This window comes from Peromyscus leucopus, chromosome 22 (assembly GCF_004664715.2).
Source record: "Peromyscus leucopus breed LL Stock chromosome 22, UCI_PerLeu_2.1, whole genome shotgun sequence".
In the NCBI taxonomy this organism is placed as follows: Eukaryota; Metazoa; Chordata; class Mammalia; order Rodentia; family Cricetidae; genus Peromyscus; species Peromyscus leucopus.
The window spans coordinates 37252484-37271971 of NC_051081.1; the positions used below are offsets into that span (position 1 = coordinate 37252484).

General features: G+C 39.0%; 1 protein-coding gene across 8 annotated transcripts in view; it reads right to left on the bottom strand.

Annotated features, from left to right (window-relative positions):
• Ncoa1 (nuclear receptor coactivator 1) overlaps positions 1-19488 on the bottom strand; it is a 200962-nt gene that overhangs the window by 44004 nt on the left and 137470 nt on the right. For all 8 annotated transcript variants that reach the window (XM_037198117.1, XM_028875282.2, XM_037198118.1 and 5 more), the window contains 4 exons: positions 18018-18113; positions 12986-13126; positions 4312-4459; positions 1738-3067 (listed from right to left, as the gene is read on the bottom strand). In XM_037198117.1, the coding sequence (XP_037054012.1) occupies positions 1738-3067; positions 4312-4459; positions 12986-13126; positions 18018-18113 (1715 nt within the window). The remainder of the gene's footprint in view (positions 1-1737; positions 3068-4311; positions 4460-12985; positions 13127-18017; positions 18114-19488) is intronic.

Here is a 19488-nt window from a genome sequence, read left to right on the forward strand (position 1 = left end):
ATGGGCAACAAGACAGATAATGGGTACCAGCATTATCTGACTGTGACATTATTTTGTAAAGATATTTTTAAATTTAATTTTAAAGCCTGATATTTAATATAATAATATAATTTAATATTTAAAGCTATTTTTCTGCTTAAAAATATTAGTTTTATTGTAACTAGAACATGAGACCTTATCTTCAAAGAGCACACATGTAAAGAAACAGTCAAAAGAGGGAGAGGGACATGGCTTAGCTCAGGAAACTTCAGGACCTTCACAGGAGTAGAATGTGTTGAGGAAGAGAAATTCTCTAAGAGACAGGGCAGAAAACCAAGCTGCTTCAAGAAACTCAAGGGCCTGGGCATACTAACTGTGATTCTTGTCTCCCAGTGGAGAGTCTTAATAAACTGCACCGTGAATGCAGCGTCATTCAGTTGTGAAGGGTTAGCTACCTCTACATAACATGAAAGCTCTTACGAGGGCAGGTTCATCTTTTCCTGAAATTCTTTCAGTTTACAGGCAACTACACAATAGATGAATCTGCCCATTAAATTTCACACCCACTCCACAACATCCTAAACACAGATGTTCCTGACACTTATGAACAGGCTTCTTTTCATACACTTCTGTCTCAGGACTTGCTGTGTCAAGGCAGCGACCCGCTACCTAGAATCTCTAAGTTCCTGTCCTCTGTTGAGGATGCTCAGAAGCAGAACACAGCGGAAGCAGCCTTAGAAAATGCCTTAACCAGGTCACCTTACCTATGTCCTCATATTTCTCCCTTATTTCGTACATATCAGAGGTTCCCCAAATTAGCTGTTACCTAGAGTCCTTTGGAGAACTTCTTTTAAAATACATGCGGTCCTAGATTCTGTCCCACAATGGGATTTAATATATGAGGTTGGGAGGAAGGGATGAGGAATGGTATATTTTAAAAATGTCCTAAGATGCCAGGTGTGGTGGCACAAGCCTTTAACCCCAGCACTTGGGAGGCAGAGGTAGGGGGATCTCTGTGAGACCCTGTAGCTACTACACATATACCCTAGAACGGCTTAATTTAAAAGACTGACAATACCATGTCCCGAGACAGAAGAGAATGAAAAGAAGCCTGTTCATAAGTGTTAGGAACATCTGTGTTTAGGATGTTGTGGAGCGGGTGTGAAAATTAATAGGTAGATTCATCTATTGTGTAGTTACTTATAAACTGAAAGAATTTTAGGAGGAGATGAACCTGCCCTCTCAAGAGCTTTCGGTCCTAAGACATGAACTCTGATTCTACAGAACGATGGTACAAAGAGAGAGGAAGGAAGGGAAAAAGTCATCATTTAGAAACACCACAGGACTATGACAGCCTCTAGAGCAGCGCTTCTCAACGTGTGGGGCAAACCCTTTTGCTGTCACGTATCAGACACCCTGCATGTCAGATACTAACATTACAATTCATAATGGTAACAGAACTACCGTTATGAAGGAGCAACACAATAATTTTATGGTCGTGGGGGTCAGCACAACATGAAGAACTGTATTAAAGGGTCACGGCATTAGGAAGGTTGAGAACCACCACTGCTCTAGAATTTTAGAAGGAATGTCTGAGGGTACTCCATGGTCTCAACCTCTGAACTGACTCTTTAATGCCGAAAAGAGAAGACAAAATAGAACCCATCCAGATCTGGTCTACAGTGGGAACAGAAAAGGCAAAACAGAGAATAAGAAATAAGAAATGCTGCCCATTCTGTGGAGGCAGAAGTCACCCACCTGGCTCTGGGCCTCCAGTTTAACTTCCTCGGGAGCAGGTTTGGTCATTGGGGTTGGGTTTGTGTTACAAGGATCCATCTGTTCTTTCTTCTCCACCTTGACTTTCACGTCATCCAGGCTCAGGTTCGGAGTTGATCTTAAGTCTTTCTCATCTTTGTCTAGAAGGTAGCGCAGGAGCTGATGGTCTTTCGACTCCTTTTTCTTTGAAGCATCCAGTTCTAGTTTTATGCTGGCGTTCCCCGGGGCTTGTCCGGGCACTGGCCCAGCAGTAGAAGTCGATGCGCTGTCCTTTTTCTCGGGTTCCACAGACAAAGTGGTGATGTCTGAGGGGCTGCCCTCCTGTAAAAGCCGGTGCAGAATTTTATGCCGCTCCGTCAGAGAACTGTGGGAAGAGGGGCAGGTACCTCCGGAAGGGTTAGTGGAGGCAGAGCCGGAAGTGCCGGTGCAGGACAGCACGTCTTTGCAGCTCGTGTCTATGTCGGCATGCCGGAGCTGCTGTTCTGCAGTTGTTGTCAACAGCTGGACTAGCTTGTGACTCGTCTGAGAGTATTTGCTGTCTCCATCGGAGAGTCTGTCATTGTTATGCAGAAGTCCCGAGTCCAGAGGTTTGCTATCATTAGCACTGTTGTCAGACTGGATCATTTCATTTAAAATGGATGCAATCTCTTTGTTATCTTTGGACTCAGCTTTTGCTGGTTGCATACTTAATCTGCTAGGTGAACTCTGTGAGCTCATCTGCCTAAGGCCTGGAGAACCGGCAGAGAAGCCAACAGAGTTATTGGGTCCTTCATTCATACCTTGTAAAGATGTTACTGGGAGATTTGAATAGGATCGGTTATTATTATTACAGGCACCACTAGTAATGCCAACTGGGGAGCTTAATGTTGGAATATTTGGAGGAAATGAATTGTTTGGCATCCTGGCCCTTGTTGCCAAGCCAGAATTAGCCTGTCTCCTCGGAGACATGAACTGCGAGAGGGAAATTCCTGTACCTTCCATAGGAGAATTATTGAGGTTCAAAGAGGGATTACTGCTCTGGGAACCTGCCTGTCCCTGGTTTAAGGCAACATTGGCTACAATCTGATTTCCAGGTGAACATCCAAAACTCCCTTGGTTGTTACTAGAGTTACTATGACTGCTGCCGCTAGTAAGGTCTGAGCTCTGTTGGCGGTTTACTCTGGCAGAGACCATGTTGTTGTTGGATGGTGGCAACGTAGATGAACGGGTCACACCATGAGCTGGAGAGATACCAGGATTGACTGAGGGGTTTATTCGGGGAATTGACATTCCAGAATTAGTGTCATCTTGAGGAGAAAGCCCACTGTGCTCCCTAGGGAAGAAAGATACATTATTATTCAATCGTTTTAATTTGTTTTTATTATTTTTTCATGATGACTTTATAAAAAAGGCCATTAGCCTCGTTAATGTTCCAAGCTATCAAGTAGAGAGCTTCTGTATCACCCTAAATTAAGGAAAACCAGGGAACTGCCATTCCCACTGTGAAGGGCAGCATCATTTCCTAGGAAACGGCACCTACGGACTTAAATCACTGACAGATTCAGTTGTGTGAAAAATAAACCTTTCTTGGTGTTGTGAAAATATGCAATAGATATACTAATAAGCTTTTCTAAAATTAGTATAAACAATTATTATTGTAATAATAACTTCATTTGAAAGAGAAACTTCCCACGCCTTTATTTAGAAAGTATTTTCTTTATGAGTCCCCTGTTACAGCTTTTAAGTATTTCAACTCCAAAGAGGAAGACTGGGTAAGGAAAATACTGTGCCACTGATGCAAAAATTAAAGAGGGTGATATGCAGACATAGCAGATGTTTTGAAAGAGAAATCACAATATGAAAAAAGAACTGTGCTAATTCCACTCACAAGAAAATTTTCAACCAAAACTAGAAAAAGTCAGAATACTGAACTCAGGTTTTACCGAGCTCTTTACTCAAATGTGTAACTATGACAACAGATTTGTGACTGGCATTACCATGTTCTAATACGCAAAACATCAGATGGAAAAAAGATGAAGTGAGGGGAATGTCTTTGTTTTTAATGCTAAATTTTATGCAGTTACAATTTAGGTCTTTTTAATAAATAACAGCATAAAAGAATAATTCCATGAACTTGCTATGTGGACCAGTATAAATTTCACTTAGAGGGAGGGAACAAATTAGAAGCAATATCGAAAGACTTCAAGTTGAGAGTTTAATTAATGAGTAAGGTTTCTATGGCAAACTGTCAACTTAAACTCCAGAGCCATAAATGTTGTCCTAATAAAGTACCCTTGAAAATGAAATAACAATGTTATTAACACTGAGATCTCTTCTAAGACTGTAAGTGCCTATGTAGAATGCTGTAAGTTTTTAGGCACCATTTTGTTTGACCCTTTAAAAAATGATTTTTCAGTCCCACCTTTCCTCTCTCCCTTTATGAACAACAAAGCTATTTGGTAACAAAACCCTTAGACCCATTGTGGATATACTAATAGATAATTAATATTAATTATGGACATACTCATCGTACTATTCTTATGCCTAACTTATAATTTCTCTCCAAATAAGTAGTACCTGTCGATGATATGAATTCCCATGATGAAAGGTTGCATGTCAGGACTTTGAGGGTAGCAAAGTTTACACTTGGTGTGGGCGCTAAGCATTGTCCCATCATTCAATATGAATCTATAGGATGGGCTGGAGGCAGTGCCACGAGTCATCACTGTTTCAAACAAAAGAAAAACCTAGTTAAAATTCTGACACTTGAACGCTGGGCAAAGGAGAGTTACCAGGTCTTATTTCTACCAACAACCTCATTGAAAATGCCTTCCCAATGCGGCCTGCTCTGATTCAAAGAAGAGTTCAGATATTTGGGTGTGTGTAGGGGCGTCCCAGTTAAAATATACCACTTGACGACAAGTTAGTCTAATTTGAATGGCTGCCTCCTGACATAAATTAGGACTGCGACAAACCCCAACCTAGTAAGATCTTAAATCTTTCTCTACAATGGGAAAGTTATTGGAATTTATTAAGTCTCCACTCCAAACACTGGGAGGTGCTTCTTTGCATTTTGCCTTCAGTGTGATCTTTAACAAGTTTTCTTTTATTATCTTTGGCTGGCTGATGGTTTAAATTATAACTCTGCTGAGATATAATTCATATATCATAAAGTTCATTCCCTCTATTTTAAGGTGTTTGAAGAATTCTTTATTTACTGAGGAAAGCCCCTCAGGTCCCATCTGACAAATTATAACACATATCTATATTATTTTTGATGTTATAATTTTTGAAGTTTAATAAGCAAATTAAGATAAAATCAATGATTACTAGTAAGGAACAAGACCCAGGTTGTCAGTTAAATTACTTTATAAACAATATCACATAAGTTCTGTCTCAAGCCTTCACTATCAGCAGGCAAGAATCTAAGCTCTGAGGTAAGTGCTTGTGAAATACATAGAGACTCTCCAAGACTGAAGGACTGAAACGTCACTGATGTTTTAGTAACACCACAGAATTCTATCTTATCTATCTATTGATGCTTAATAGATTTGGCAATATAAAGATTAAAAAGGCAATACCCACTGAAATACAAGAACTACTATCACAAATGACTGTTAAAATTAAGCCTGTAAGAAATGTTTTGAAGATATTTTACTTTTTGAGATAAAGTCTGTATACACAGGCCAGTCTAGCCCAGAACTTTCCATATAGCCCAAGTTGGCCTCAAACTTCTTCTCTTCTTGCCTCAGCCTGCTAAGTACTAAGATTAAAAACCTGTGCCAGTATGGCTGCTCAATTATACTTGAAATATCACATAGGAGAGATTTAAAATGATCAATTAATATTTTTCACGCTACAGACGACTCAAGAGAAGAGAAGACAGATTCTCTTTTATCTCGGGTGTCTGGTACTGACTGAGGAGGGAGAGTCTGTTGTAAATCAGCGGTATGCTACATCTGCCTACGTACAGAAACAAGGACGTAAACTTGGTGCACTTTCAGCCACATCACTGCCCTGCTTGCTAAACACAGTGCATAGAGAAACTCAGTAATCAATAAGGTAATAAAGGATGAAAAGAATCTCTAACGGACACTGACAATTTCTGTGGAAGGGTATAAGCAAATGTTTGCTACAGTCAGTCCTAAAATTATGTTAACAGTCCCAACTGTTTATATCTTTTAACTAATATATTTAGAAAAACACAACTTCAGCAGAAAAGTGGCATTATACAATAAATTATTTACACAAGGTTTTAAAGGGCCAGAGAAAACAGATAACACATCCCATATTTTTTACTTACTCCATTTTATCCATTTCTTTATCTTATTCATTTTTCAGATCTCCTTATTACATAGGGAAACACTGGTTACTTTACAGAGCTGCTCAACACAGCAGCATGAGCCTACATGTGGCCATTTGAAATGAAATATAACTAAATTCACTTCCTTAGTCACACTGTCCACAATTTTAGTCCTTGACGTCCGCACAGAGCTAGTGGCTGCCAAACTGACTTCTTTCATTTTCAACGTGATTTCTTCCTACTTCCTGAACGTTTCTCCCAAGGGCCCTTTCCGAACCATTTGTCATTAGCTAGTGTAAAGGCTGATGCTCTGGCCCGCTCTTGTGTTCTGCTCTCCACTGCCCTTACAGCAGGCTCTGCCATCGAGTCACCCAGCAGGTAAGTGCTGGCTGACTGACCTTCCGTCTGACGCTTATGTAACTAGACTGGCATTGGCATGTGATTAGATGCCATAACTCTTTCCAAAGAACAGATTTTTAATCTTAGGTATGTTTTCAAACACTTCTATCTCAATTTATGTCTTTACTTTTATAGGAATAAAGACTTAATTTTATAATGGAAATGGATTATGAGAAAATTCCTTAATGATTATCAATCGTAAGTGAGAAACAGCCAGACACTTGGAATAACATGGGAACCTTAGGGTGTTTAATATGGATTAAAGAAACAAAGTCTTTGGTTAATTATTCTATATAAACTTGTAAAAAATTTGAAATTTTGGAAATAATTTTAAGTATCATACTTAAAGTTTTGAAGTTAGATTATTATAGATGATAATGTATAGATTACAATTCATTGAGAACTATTCTTTAAAATGAGGAGAAAAGGTAACTCTTTGATATAGCAAAACTTTCTTTCTTTACCCTCCAGTTATAGGAATCCAGTTCAGACCTCAAACATGTTAGACAAGCACTCTACCTTTGCACTAAAACCCTTAGTTTTTGTTTGTCTGTTTGTTTTCAAGACAACATTTCTCTGTGTAACAGCCTTGGCTATCCTGGAACTCAATTTATAGTCTAGGCTGGCCTTGAACTCAGAGATCACCTGCCTCTGCCTCCTGAGGGCTGGGATTAAAGGTGTGTTGTGGGCTAGTTGTTAAGACTTGAACTTACTAAAACTTACTCTGACTCTCTAGTTAACTGGAATTCTGATGCTTGCTTGTTCCCATGCGCAGACAGTAAATAGGAAGTCACCATGGACAAAGAGAGGAAGGAGACTAGGCGTCAGATTCCCACATGACCTTCTGACTTTGTTCCTTCTAAGTCTATGATTTAATGAAAATGAACCACAGCCAGTTTTTGCTTATTCACCACTAGAATGGAGCCAATGACACTATGTGGCAATATCTAGCATGGATGCTAGCACATAATAGGGTTTCAACGGCTAATTCCTGCATAACCAACAAAGAAAACCAAGCAGTTTCCAGGGCACAAATAGTCCAAATCACAGACATTTAGTCAATTCTTAAACAACGTTTATACTAATATCTTCCAGTGTGTATGTTACACTACTGATACTTTGAATTAAGGGTAAGGTAGCCATAACTCATTACAGATTTGGTTGCATAAACATCTATTCTGTATACTAAAACATCCCTTTAAGTGGGTTTGAAGGTTAGGTTTGGAATTCCATTTTTGTCCCAGGTCTCCTGGCCTGATCACAGTTTTGCCAGCTATTCTGCAAACATTTTGATCTCTGCCTCACTTTTAAAAAAAAAATTTGTTCTGAGACAGGATCTTACTACTTTGCTCAAGCTGGCTTCAAATTCACTATCCTCCTGTCTCAGCCTCCCAAGTGAGGCAAACCGGCAAACCCAGCCGAATTTCTAACTTTGTTAATTTCTAACCCTTTAGAACAGTTGCAGGAAGGGGTCTAACTGGAGGGTACCACTAATGTCTGGGAAGGCCCCCCAGACAACTTGACAACTGTCTTTGCTTTCTTCCTGTCTTTCATCTTAGAAGAGGCCTCAACCAGGGGAGGAAATACATAGACATACACTTCCCTGGCCAGAGCAGCTGCGGAAGTGCAGCTATTTCAGAACGTGATCTTTCCTAACTCGGCACCGAAGCAACCTGCACCAGCCTTGCTTTCTCGACACCAACTAACTGAGCAGGTAGGAAATGTGTGCAGCACATGACCTATTTAGTGTTTCCCTAGACAGAAAGATAATTTAAAAAACTGCTATTAGGTAAAGAAAAAAAATTAGTCCTAAATGGATGTTCATTTTCTTTCCTCCTCCTGGATATTCTAAGATTCTAAAATTACCAATGAATAACATCTGTTCGGTTCATCAATATTTCTACAGGAGGCAAGTAAGCTAATATTTTAAATATTTTCAATAAAGTTTGAAATAAAAAGTTTTTTGTCATCTGAACCTTGTTATTAACTATATAAACCTCAAATAACATTTTGGATAATCATTAATGTGGATTATTATTATGGGGTATTATGGCAATACTTCCAAACTTCTTGATACTCTAAATCCCCACCAACTCCACTTGTGGTATATGTATGTAGATGTGTTATTACACACACACACACAGTTGGGATTTTTTTTTTCTTTTTTGAGACAGGATGTCACTCTGTAGCCCAGGCAAGCCTGGAATTCACTATGTAGCCCAGGTTGGCCTCAAACTTGTAACAATCCTCTCTTCTTAGTCTCTTATATGCTAGGATTACAAGCATCATTTGGCATGTCTCGTACTTTATGAGTATAAAGTTAAGGTAACAAAATGATGAGTAAGGAATAAATAAAGTTATTTGTAATTCTATCACTGAGGTAAAATTAACATTTTATTAATATAGAATTGGAGAGACATATAAGAGCGAGATTATAGTATATACACTGTGCTTTCTTGGTCAATATTGTTTCATGTCACAATACCTCAGGGACATTTAAAAGGTAAGAAATTAAGATCTATTATAGAACTGTAAGTAGATAAAGTTTTCACAAACTGCTCTGTAGACTATACATACAACACACACAGATACTTCAGCACTCCCCATCATTGGCGCCCTGCTGATGGATGTGCTGATGGAAAAAAACACTCTGTGGAAAATAAGTACTCTGAGTAATGAAACAACTCAAAGTCCCCTAAACATGTCATGAATCTCCTAAAATGGGAGAATAAAGTCTGTATCAAACTCAATTAAGAACAAAACCACATTTCCTGGTTACAAATATTAAAAGATTATGAAACCTAGTATTATATTTTCCAAATTTCTCTGTAAGAAAACATTGTAGGCTACAGACTCATTTAGTAGTCTGTAAGGGCCAGGACATCTGATTTGACAACTGCCTCCTGCATCCATCTTGTTCAGGATACCGGAAACATCTTTACTTCAACTTCCCTTTAGATTTCTGGTCTGGACTAAACAGAACCTATGCATCTTCTCCAGACTCTTTCCACTCACATCACCCTTCTCCTAGTTCAAAGCTCCTCAGGTGGTTTGATACCCACTTCCTCCAGTCTCAGTGCAGAACCATGGCTTCAGCCTGGTTCAAGCCAGTGCTCCCCTGTGTCCTTGGACTGGACTGTGGTTACAAATGTGACCCTGGAAGATGAAGTGGTAAGCATCCTTTGAAAGTATTTCATGAGCTGGGAGTGGCAGTCTACTGTTGTAATCCCAGCACTTGAGAGGTAGAGGCAAGAAGATCAGGAATTCAAGGGCTTTCTCAGGCACATAACTGGTTTGAGACCAACCTGGGCTATAGGAGAGGCTGCCAAAATAACAACAAAAGGCTGGGGTACGTTTTATTGCTGAAGCACTAGCCTAGAATGGATGAGGCTTTAGGTTCAGTTCCCAGCACTAAAAACCCGCCCCAAAAAACCCTAAACAAAACAAACATTTCTTACATTGTCTTGACTTAAAGCAGCCAAAAACAAAAGGAACAAAAAACTAAGCTAAGAACAAAAATGTTACTGAATAGTAGGATTTTATAGCAATTACTACCTTCAAACAGTAAATTACTGAAAAGGGAAGAAAGATGACAGATGGAAGACAATTTTCTCTTGTCTAAATATCAAGCACTATAAAAATTTACACAAAATCAAGGAGAAAGCAGCAAAATTTGTCTCTTTTTTCTTCTAAATTTAAATTTATTTAGGTGGACAAATAAAATCCTATTCATTTTTCCTATGCATTATGATGCTTTGAAGTACTTATTCATTGTGGGTGGTTTAACCTAGCTAATTAACATATGCTATATCACAATCATCACTTTCATGGCGAGAAGACTTAATATCTAGTCTCCTTCCTGCATTCCTCAAGAATGTAATATATTGTCATTAGCTGTAATCATCATGCACACAATAGATCTGTTAAGACTTATCCCTCATATCTAACTGTAGTGGTTTAAACAACATCATCTCAATAGCTCCTACCATCCCTATAAACTGCCTAAGCCTCTCATAGCCACCATTCTACTGTTTCTACGCTGTATGTGTATAAGATCATATGGTACTTGTATTTCTGTGCCTAGCTTATCTCACTTATTGTAATGATCTCTAAATGTGCCACAGGAGTACCACCTTTTTATGGCTTAATAGCATTTCATTTTTTTTTGTGTGTGTGTATGAACATTTTCTTCATTTCCATATACCCATTGATAAGCATGTAAGTTGACCCCGTATCTTGGCTAATGGAATACAGGTATCTATTATACTGATTTTGTTCCCTTTGGTTATATACCCAGAAGTGGGATTCCTAAATTGAATGACAGTTCTGTTTTTAATATTTTTTGAGGAATCACACTCTTTTCTTTATAATGGCTATACTAATTTACAATTCCACGTACATACACACTCATCTGTGTGATGCAGTCATTCTAACATGAACATGTCTCGCTGGCTTTGCACTGCCCTTAAGTGACAGAGGCAGCAAAGAAACTGCACATGTAAATGATTACTCTCTCCACCCTTGATAGGGGAATGGCTCTTAAACTTAAGCACTGTCTTTAAGGCCTGTTAAGACATCTGGTCCCTCATCTGAGATTTTAATTCAGTAGGGATTTTTAACACGTGATTTGCACATGTTTTCAAAGACTACATCTCTCTTACCAGGCTGGATCTATTGAATACAAAATACTAAAAGGTATACTTTATCCATGGCATTCTGTTTGATAAATTGTCTTTAATCTCCAAAACCCTAGAACCACTCAGATGAACTTTGGCTATCTTAGTTTCAAGGAGAAAAAAAAAATCAGTCATTTCTATCAAGGAATTCTTTTTTCTAAAAAAGTGGAAGGCATGATATTAAGAAATGCCTAATGAGGAAAAGGAGCTGGATTACAATTCCTTTTCTTTACACTGTCCTCTAAATAACTATATTTTGTATGCTGAAAGATTAGCTATTTATTAGATTTTAGTTAATGTACTTTAGAGAGACTACTGATGGTTTATAAAATATGACTCTTTTGTGTCTGTGTGGAGCTTAATCATTTGGACAATAAATACCTGTTTCACCTTAGTGGAAATGTATACCAATTATAGGTAAATAAAATTAAGTTTTTCAGCTATGCTACGGAAAGCCCACTTTGGAAATGATTACAAAAATCCAGGAGACCCATATACTACTTCACACATTAAGTAACGAGTGGAGGCTGTGCTCCAAGTTCCAAACCTGTTCAAAAGTCAGGCACTGCTATGTAGAGGAAGTCAAAAGTTCACACTTAGTAGAGGGAATCCATCACTACTATGATGGCTTCCAAAGTCAGGATGCATACTGGGACTGCCTGGGAAAGTTACAAATAACATAGATTTTTGGCTCTTTGTAATAAAGTAGTCTTGAGGAGTGGCATGGAGTTTAGTAAGGAGCCCTCTGAAGAACTGCTTACTACTCTGTTCCAGAAAACCTACAACTTTGAGATTTATACAGATGGCTTTCAGGAAAAAGAAATTTTTCCTATTAGGAAGCAACTAACCTATAATGTAATGAATGATACACCATCAGAAAACTGAGGACATGATGTTATGGGGAAAATGTTAAAATTAAAAAGGGTGTGAGAATAATGAAAAAATTCCATTGTATTTTAGGACTATCTATCAATAGATAGAAGCTATCAAAATAAAGCTTACATTGAAAAGGGAGTCCTGGGTTACCATCCATGACAAGATTTTAAAGTACGTAAGCAATCCCTTCATTCTGAATCTCTGTGAACTTCCAGACCTTGATTCACAGACAAGGTCCCCTACTTTTCCTATAACATTGCTTGGTTTCTCCAGGGCATGGGACATACTTGTTTATGTTCCCACAGACCTCCTAGATATGGTAGATATTCGGCAGTTAATGTCACAGGGCAGAGCTTTAAACTCAGAACTCCAAGCTAAGTCAGAAGACACATACTTCAACAGTCATGAAGTTAAATGAATAGTAGGAGATCTGTCATCCAGATGCCCCCTTACACATTTGCTTTCTTGGGGAAAATCTTTAAGAGACAAATCAAAAACAAAAACAAACTAACAAACAAACAAACAAACAAAAAAAAACCAACCACCCAAAATCCCATGCTCTCACAAATTACTATCCAATCTGAATTTACTTTTTTAATAGTTACACTTCTATTATCATCAGGGTCACATTGATTTTAGAACTATTCTACATTCTCCTAATATATTCTGAGCAAACCCCTGCTTCCTAGCCACCACTGTATCCCTGGCACCTTACATACATAGTGTTCTATGCATGTAAGGAACTGGACACATCTGCTGAATGAATGAATGAATGAATGAGTGACTGCCACATGACATCCTAGTCTTTAGGATGTGCATCCTGGGTTTCAGGATCCACTCATGAATTACTTTGCTTACCCATTTCTTCCTTTCCTAAAACTTATTACAGAAGCTGTAATTTGGAGAAAATACTTATCAAGCTATGAGTTCTAAGAAAAGTTACTCAACAGTAACACACACAGGTTAATGAAAAAAATTGAGACAAGAGTATTATTACCTTCTTGAAATAGCTGTCGGGCATAAGATGGCTCTCTGCCCTGAGGTTGGAAAAAAGCATAAATGCATTTCCTTACTAAATCTTCCCAGCCAGTTCTGCCAGCAGCTCTCAGGGAACTAGTATCAATAGAGATGATTTTACCTATGCAAAGAATGAAAGTTGACATTTATGACAGAGTCTTGATATAAACCATCCATATTTCAAAATTACCAACTACATCCAATGAATTATTCTCTCTTTCTGAATATTTGTTAACAAAATCATTAAAGAGGGCCATTTATACTTATTACATATAGTAAAGGAGTATGTTAGAGACATGATAAGGATTGTTTGGTCTTGGATTGCTATGCATTAGCATGTTAGATTCAGTTCTAGTCAGGTATTAAAATCATATCAAGGCTAAGAGTGTAACTCAGTTGGTCCAGTGCTTATCTACAAGGCATGCAGGTCTGAATTCAATTCCTAGCACTGCTAAACAGGGCATGGTGGCACATGTCTGTGAGCACTTGGGAGGCAGAGTCAGCCTGGGCTACGTGAGAGCCTGTGATCTCCCCAGATACGAAATCAGCAAAATCATCTGAAGCTGCTGAGGCATATCAGTTCAAAATCCTCAGGCCCGTTCTTTGATTCCATGCTCTGTATACTGCTCCTCTCTACAACTAACTGCATTATTTATTAGAGAACAGAAGTAAAAATGAAACATAGTATTCTAGTTGAAGCTATTTCCCAATGGCTAAGTGAAGAGAATATGAGAAAGAAGCAGGCTTTCCATTTTTATCTCTGGTTAATTTTTATAGACAATTTTACAACAAAGACAGGAGGCAACAAAAGTGGACTCAGAAACAGCATCAAATCAAAACCCTAGGATTTATGAGGCATCATACTATTGAAATAATGCTTTATAAAATCCAGCAGTAATTTGCTATAGTTATTATATTTGGCCAAATTGGCTATGAGAGAATGATGGCAGGTTATTTTTCTGTTAATAGGGCCAACTGACAGAGTCTGAGTTTTCAGGCCCGGTTTTTATTATATACACCCCCGAGAGCCTGAGTTCAGTCCCCAGCACTTCCCCACCCCAAAGGCACTGCTAATCCACCATCTTCTCTGCCACCTGTTCTTGTCAGGTGTCCGTGTTTTTAGTAATAGTTAAGTGGAAAACTGGTATCTCATTGCTTTCTAGATTTGAATTTCCTTAGTTCCTAATAAGGCTGAGTACTTTTCATGTTTCTTCACTATTCATGTTTCTTTTTCTATGAATGCCTGATTGTATTTCCTCCTTTTGATATAATCAAGCCAAGCCTATCGTAATGTGTATGCTTCTTCATTTAACTAGAATTATACATTCTCTTCTCCTCCCTCAATTTGGTTTTCTTAGTATTAAAATATTGATGAGCTTTTCTTTAACCTGTTAGGGTCTGGGATCTAAGGTAGCCCACTCTACTTGGGGATCTCATCACTCAACTCTTGGAACACCAGTTGAAAATCAAACAGGAGAAATTTGTTACTTAGAACAGTTTGAAGAGAGTCTGGTGAACATGAAATTGAAAGCATAAACAATCTTGGATTTTTGACAATTTAATTTTTGTCTCTTACTATGTCATACATAAACGTTTATTATAGGAGCAACTCAACTGTTACATAATCTTCATATACAATAATGCTCCTCATAGGCAATGGATAAGGGAGGGTGTGTGTGAGTTTGGGATTGTGGAGCTGTGGAAGAGAAAGCAGTTACGTTTTCAGCAATGGTACTAAATGATTCTGCCTTGAAGAGAGTCATGAAGAGTTTGGTTTAGAATATCTCTGCCGACCAAATGGAAGTTGAACCAACCACTAACCAACCAAACAGAAAACAACAGAGACAACAAAAGTCCCACCATCCAATGTTTCTTGATGGAGGACTTAAAAAAAGCAGGGGGTGCGGGGGCACAAAGCTGGGCGTGGTGGCGCATGCCTTTAATCCCAAAACTCAGGAGGCAGAAGCAGGCAGATCTCTGTGAGTTCAAGGCCAGCCTGGTCTACAGATAAAGTTCCAGGACATCCAGGACTACACAGAGAAACCCTGTCTCAAAAAAACCAAAAACCAAACCAAAACAAAAAGACACAAATCACTCCACATAGAGTTTAAAAGTAACATTAAAATGAAGTATTTAGCCAGGCGGTGGTGGCGCACGCCTTTAATCCCAGCACTCGGGAGGCAGAGGCAGGCAGATCTCTGTGAGTTCAAGGCCAGCCTGGTCTACAGGGCGAGATCCAGGAAAGGCACAAAGCTACACAGAGAAACCCTGTCTCGAAAAACCAAAAACAAAAAAACCCAAAAAAAACCAAGTTTTTAGTATTTACCTTATCTCACCATACTCTATGAGTTCTATTCTATGATATAATAAAATACTAGCTTACATTTTAAGTCTACTTTCTATTTTTCTGGTAACTTGGTATGAGAAGTGAAGTACAGTACTGTGGTGGAAGGTAATGTAATATAAAAGAATAATACTTCATTAGGGATAAATATTTTCATTCTCAGCAATCAGTTATCATTTCCCACTTATAAAACAAGTAAGCTGGTATGAGTTATTTTCAAAAATAAGTCTTATTTTAAATTACTTTAAGATTTATTTTATATGTATGTGCATTTTGTCTAGATGTATGACAGTGTACCATGTGTGTGCCTGGTGTTCTCTGAGGCTATAAGAGGGTATCAGATCTCCTGGGACTGGAGTTACAGACAGTTTTAAGTTGCTATGTGGGTCTTCTCCAAGACCAACCAGTATTCTTAATTGCTGAGCCATCTCTCTAGATCCTGGAATCTGTTATTTTTGAGGTCCCTTTTAGTTGAACAATTGTTGTGAATAGTCATGATTATTTTTATTTATTTATAATAGTCAGATGCAGCTGAAATTTTAATTTAAGTTCTTCTCCGATTTAATGTAGTATTGAACTTACAGAATAAGTTGAAAAGTACTGTTCTTGAACTCTCTTATTACCACTGTGTGTCCACGTGTTTGTGTGTGTAGGTTCATGTGCCCTGGGACATGAAGGTCAGGGACAAGTCCATGGAGTCAGTGCTCTCATTCCACCTTAGGTGGGATCTGGGCATGGAACTCAGGCTGCTATGCTGGGCCAGGTCCCACACCCCACCGAGCCATACTACTGGCTCATGCACTAACTAAGCCTCTCATGGCTGACACTTACTATACAGCCTGACAAACAGCCTTCCCAACAGGTTTCATTCTGGGTCTCATAAAGCCTTTATCTGGCTTCTTTTTATATTAATCAGTTACTGAAAAAAAGACCAGTGTTCATTGTCAATGACACCTACTTTCTTCTATATAAAATATTTCTGGCTTTCAATAAGGGCTCATTGAATTTTTCCCATGTTGCTCTGAACAAAAATGGGGGTGAATACAATACATGCTAGACTGGGAAAGGGCTGAAGAGGTGTGGCCCCTTCATATGAACATGCTCCACGGCAGCCCACTCCCAGGCCTCTCGCCACTGTTTTTTCCTATCTGTGCTAACTTACTTCCCACTTTCTTTTTAGGAAGAACATTTGGAACTTTATCTTTAAAAACAAAGAATAAAGCATATAACACAAGAATACCAGATTTCTGAGAGCTAAATAGAATCTTTAAAGACTGAAGCTGGCGTGGTGGCTTGCTAACTTAATCCCAGCACTCAGAGGCAGAGGCACAGGTGGATCTCTGGTCTATAGAGTGAATTCCAGGATGGCCAGGGTTACAGAGAAACTCTGTCTCAAAAACAAAGTAAGAATTGTAAAAAAAAAAATGTACAATTAAAATGGACAAAGAAAGAATAAATTCAGTTAAAGTCATTTTTAAAAGTTCTTCTCAAAAAATATCCCTTCTATCTATCTATCTATCTATCTATCTATCTATCTATCTATCTCTTTTAAAATTAGGGAGGTGACTGGGAGGTGTAACTGAGTATGTAAAAACATGAAAACCTGCATGTCAGTATGAAGATAAATTAACTAGCAAAACGCTCGAGGAATTGTAAACAACAGCTGCAATTTGTTCTGGATGGGAATCAGATCTTAGGGGCTTTTACGAAGAAAGGATTATTTTCAGGCACTCTCTTGTTACACCATGCAGCCTTACTGCCTGCTTCTTGGTCCTACTAATGTTCGAGCTGCTCCATCTGTTTCTTGAGTCAGGAGTACTCCCTGTAAACAAGGCCCTTCCACACTGACCATTTCCAACACTGACACTTCGGACATGTGGCACTTCTTCATACTTGGTGGTCCACAGGCTCAATATTAGCTCAGTCCTCAGTAAAACCTTTTAGAACAACCACTGAATTTCAAAAATGATCCTCAAAGATCCGCCACGGTATGGAACTACAGCACTCACTCTCTATTTGCTTCAAAGAAGGCCTCACTATGCTGCTCAGGCTTGTCCTAACGTGTTGGCTCCAGTGATATCATCGCTTCAGGCCACCTGGGAGCTGGGACTGCAGGAATGCACCTACCGGTGTGCTGACCTCCCATCATTGGTTTTCACTTGCCAAACACATTACACATTTTACCTGTGTTTATCTGTGTGTCTATGCATACATGCATGTGTATGCTTTGTCCATGACAGGAGCTGGTTCTTCCTTTCTTACATGTGGGTTCAGGGATCAAATTCAGGTCATTAGACTTGCAGCAAATGCCTTTACCCACTGAGCCCTCTGGATGGCCCAGCCAAATACTTTTAAACATATTACTAAACCTACCAATTTATATCCATTTGTAAATGTATAGATATATATATCAACAAATTTGAATTTCTTCCTTGATTATAAAAATGGTTCATGATCAAACGGATACATGCATGTGAACATTTATAAAAATTGGTCTCTACAGCATGATGCTCGTGACATTAATTACGGTATCTAAAGATCAATATCAGGATGACTATTTAAACCACTTTCTATATGAGATTGGGAAACAGAGGATGTTACATTTGGATATTGTCAGTGCTAAGTTCACATTATTAATATCCAGGAGCATTTTTAATTTTGTGAATACCTGTAGTATCTTGCTTGGTCATAAAGGATTCTACACCTGTAATAGCTGGAGGCCGAGGTAATCGCCGAGCAATACAAATCAAACATGACTGGAAATCTGCCCAAAACAAGAAGAGAAAATTGAAGAACAAAGTATAGAGAAAATGTTTACACCAATTACTTAGTAGCTTTGATTTTAAAATTGCATGTTTCAGGATTTACCATAATATCAGAATCACTCTAACACAGTAGTTCAACCTTCCTAATGCTGGGACCCTTTAATACTGTCCCTCATGTTGTGGTGACTCCCAACATAAAATTATTTCACTGCTACTTCATAACTGTAATTTTGCTACTGTTATGAATCATGGTGTAATATTTTTGGAGACTGAGGCTGGCCAAAGGGGTCAAGACTCCTGGGCTGAGAACCACTGCTAACTTTAGAGCATAGATGAACTAAAATTCCTGGCAACACGAACCCGGTAGCTCTAAGAAAGTTTGTCGGAGAAAGCCTTTTCCCACCCACTACTGCACATAAACTGTAGAGACAGACACTCACAGCAGGGGAATTATCTGGTTGGAGTGATGCAGCACCAGTTTGCAATTTTATTTCCGTTGTTTCCACTGCTATCAACTAAGCTCAAGGGACTCAGATTTGCTAAGCACATGCTCTGCCACTAGCCCCCAATACTGTTTTTAAATAAAAAAATGTGTATGAGTGCTTTGCCTGTATGTATGTCTGTGTACTATGGGCGTGCAGTGCCTACAGAAGCCAGGAGGCGTCAGAGCCACTGGAACCGGAGTGACTGACAGTTGTGAGGAGCTACGTGGTGCTGGGGATTGAACCTGAGTCTTCTAGAAGAGTAGCCAGTGCTCATAACTTTTTTTTTTTTTTTTTTTAAAGATTTATTTATTATGTATACAGCATATTTGACTGCAGGCCAGAAGAGGGCACCAGATCTCATTACAGATGGTTGTGAGCCACCATGTGGTTGCTGGGAATTGAACTCAGGCCCTCTGGAAGAGCAGTCAGTGCTCTTAACCTCTGAGCCATCTCTCCAGCCCGCTCATAACTTTTGAGCTATCTCTTGAGCCCCCTGTACTGGCAAGCATTGTGTCTTCTTGATACAAGCTAGGTCACTGGAGAGGAGGGAGCCTCAATGGAGAAAATGCTCAGTAAGATCAAGCAATAGGCAAGCCTGTGGGGGTATTTTCTTAATTAGTGATTATTGAGGGAGGGAGGGCCCAGTCATTGTGGGTGGGGCCACCCTGGGCAGGTGGTGCTGGATACTATAAGAGAGAAAAGCAGCACTCCTCCATGGCATCAGCTCTTGCCATGGTGGTATGCTCCTGCAATCCCGGCACTCATAAAGTTGAGGCAGGAGACTGTTTCTAAGTTTGAGTCTAGCTTAGGCTATGTAGTGAGTTGAAGGCCATTTGAGGAAACACAGTGAAACTTTATCTCAAAAAGCCAAATGGGTTGTGCCTGGTGG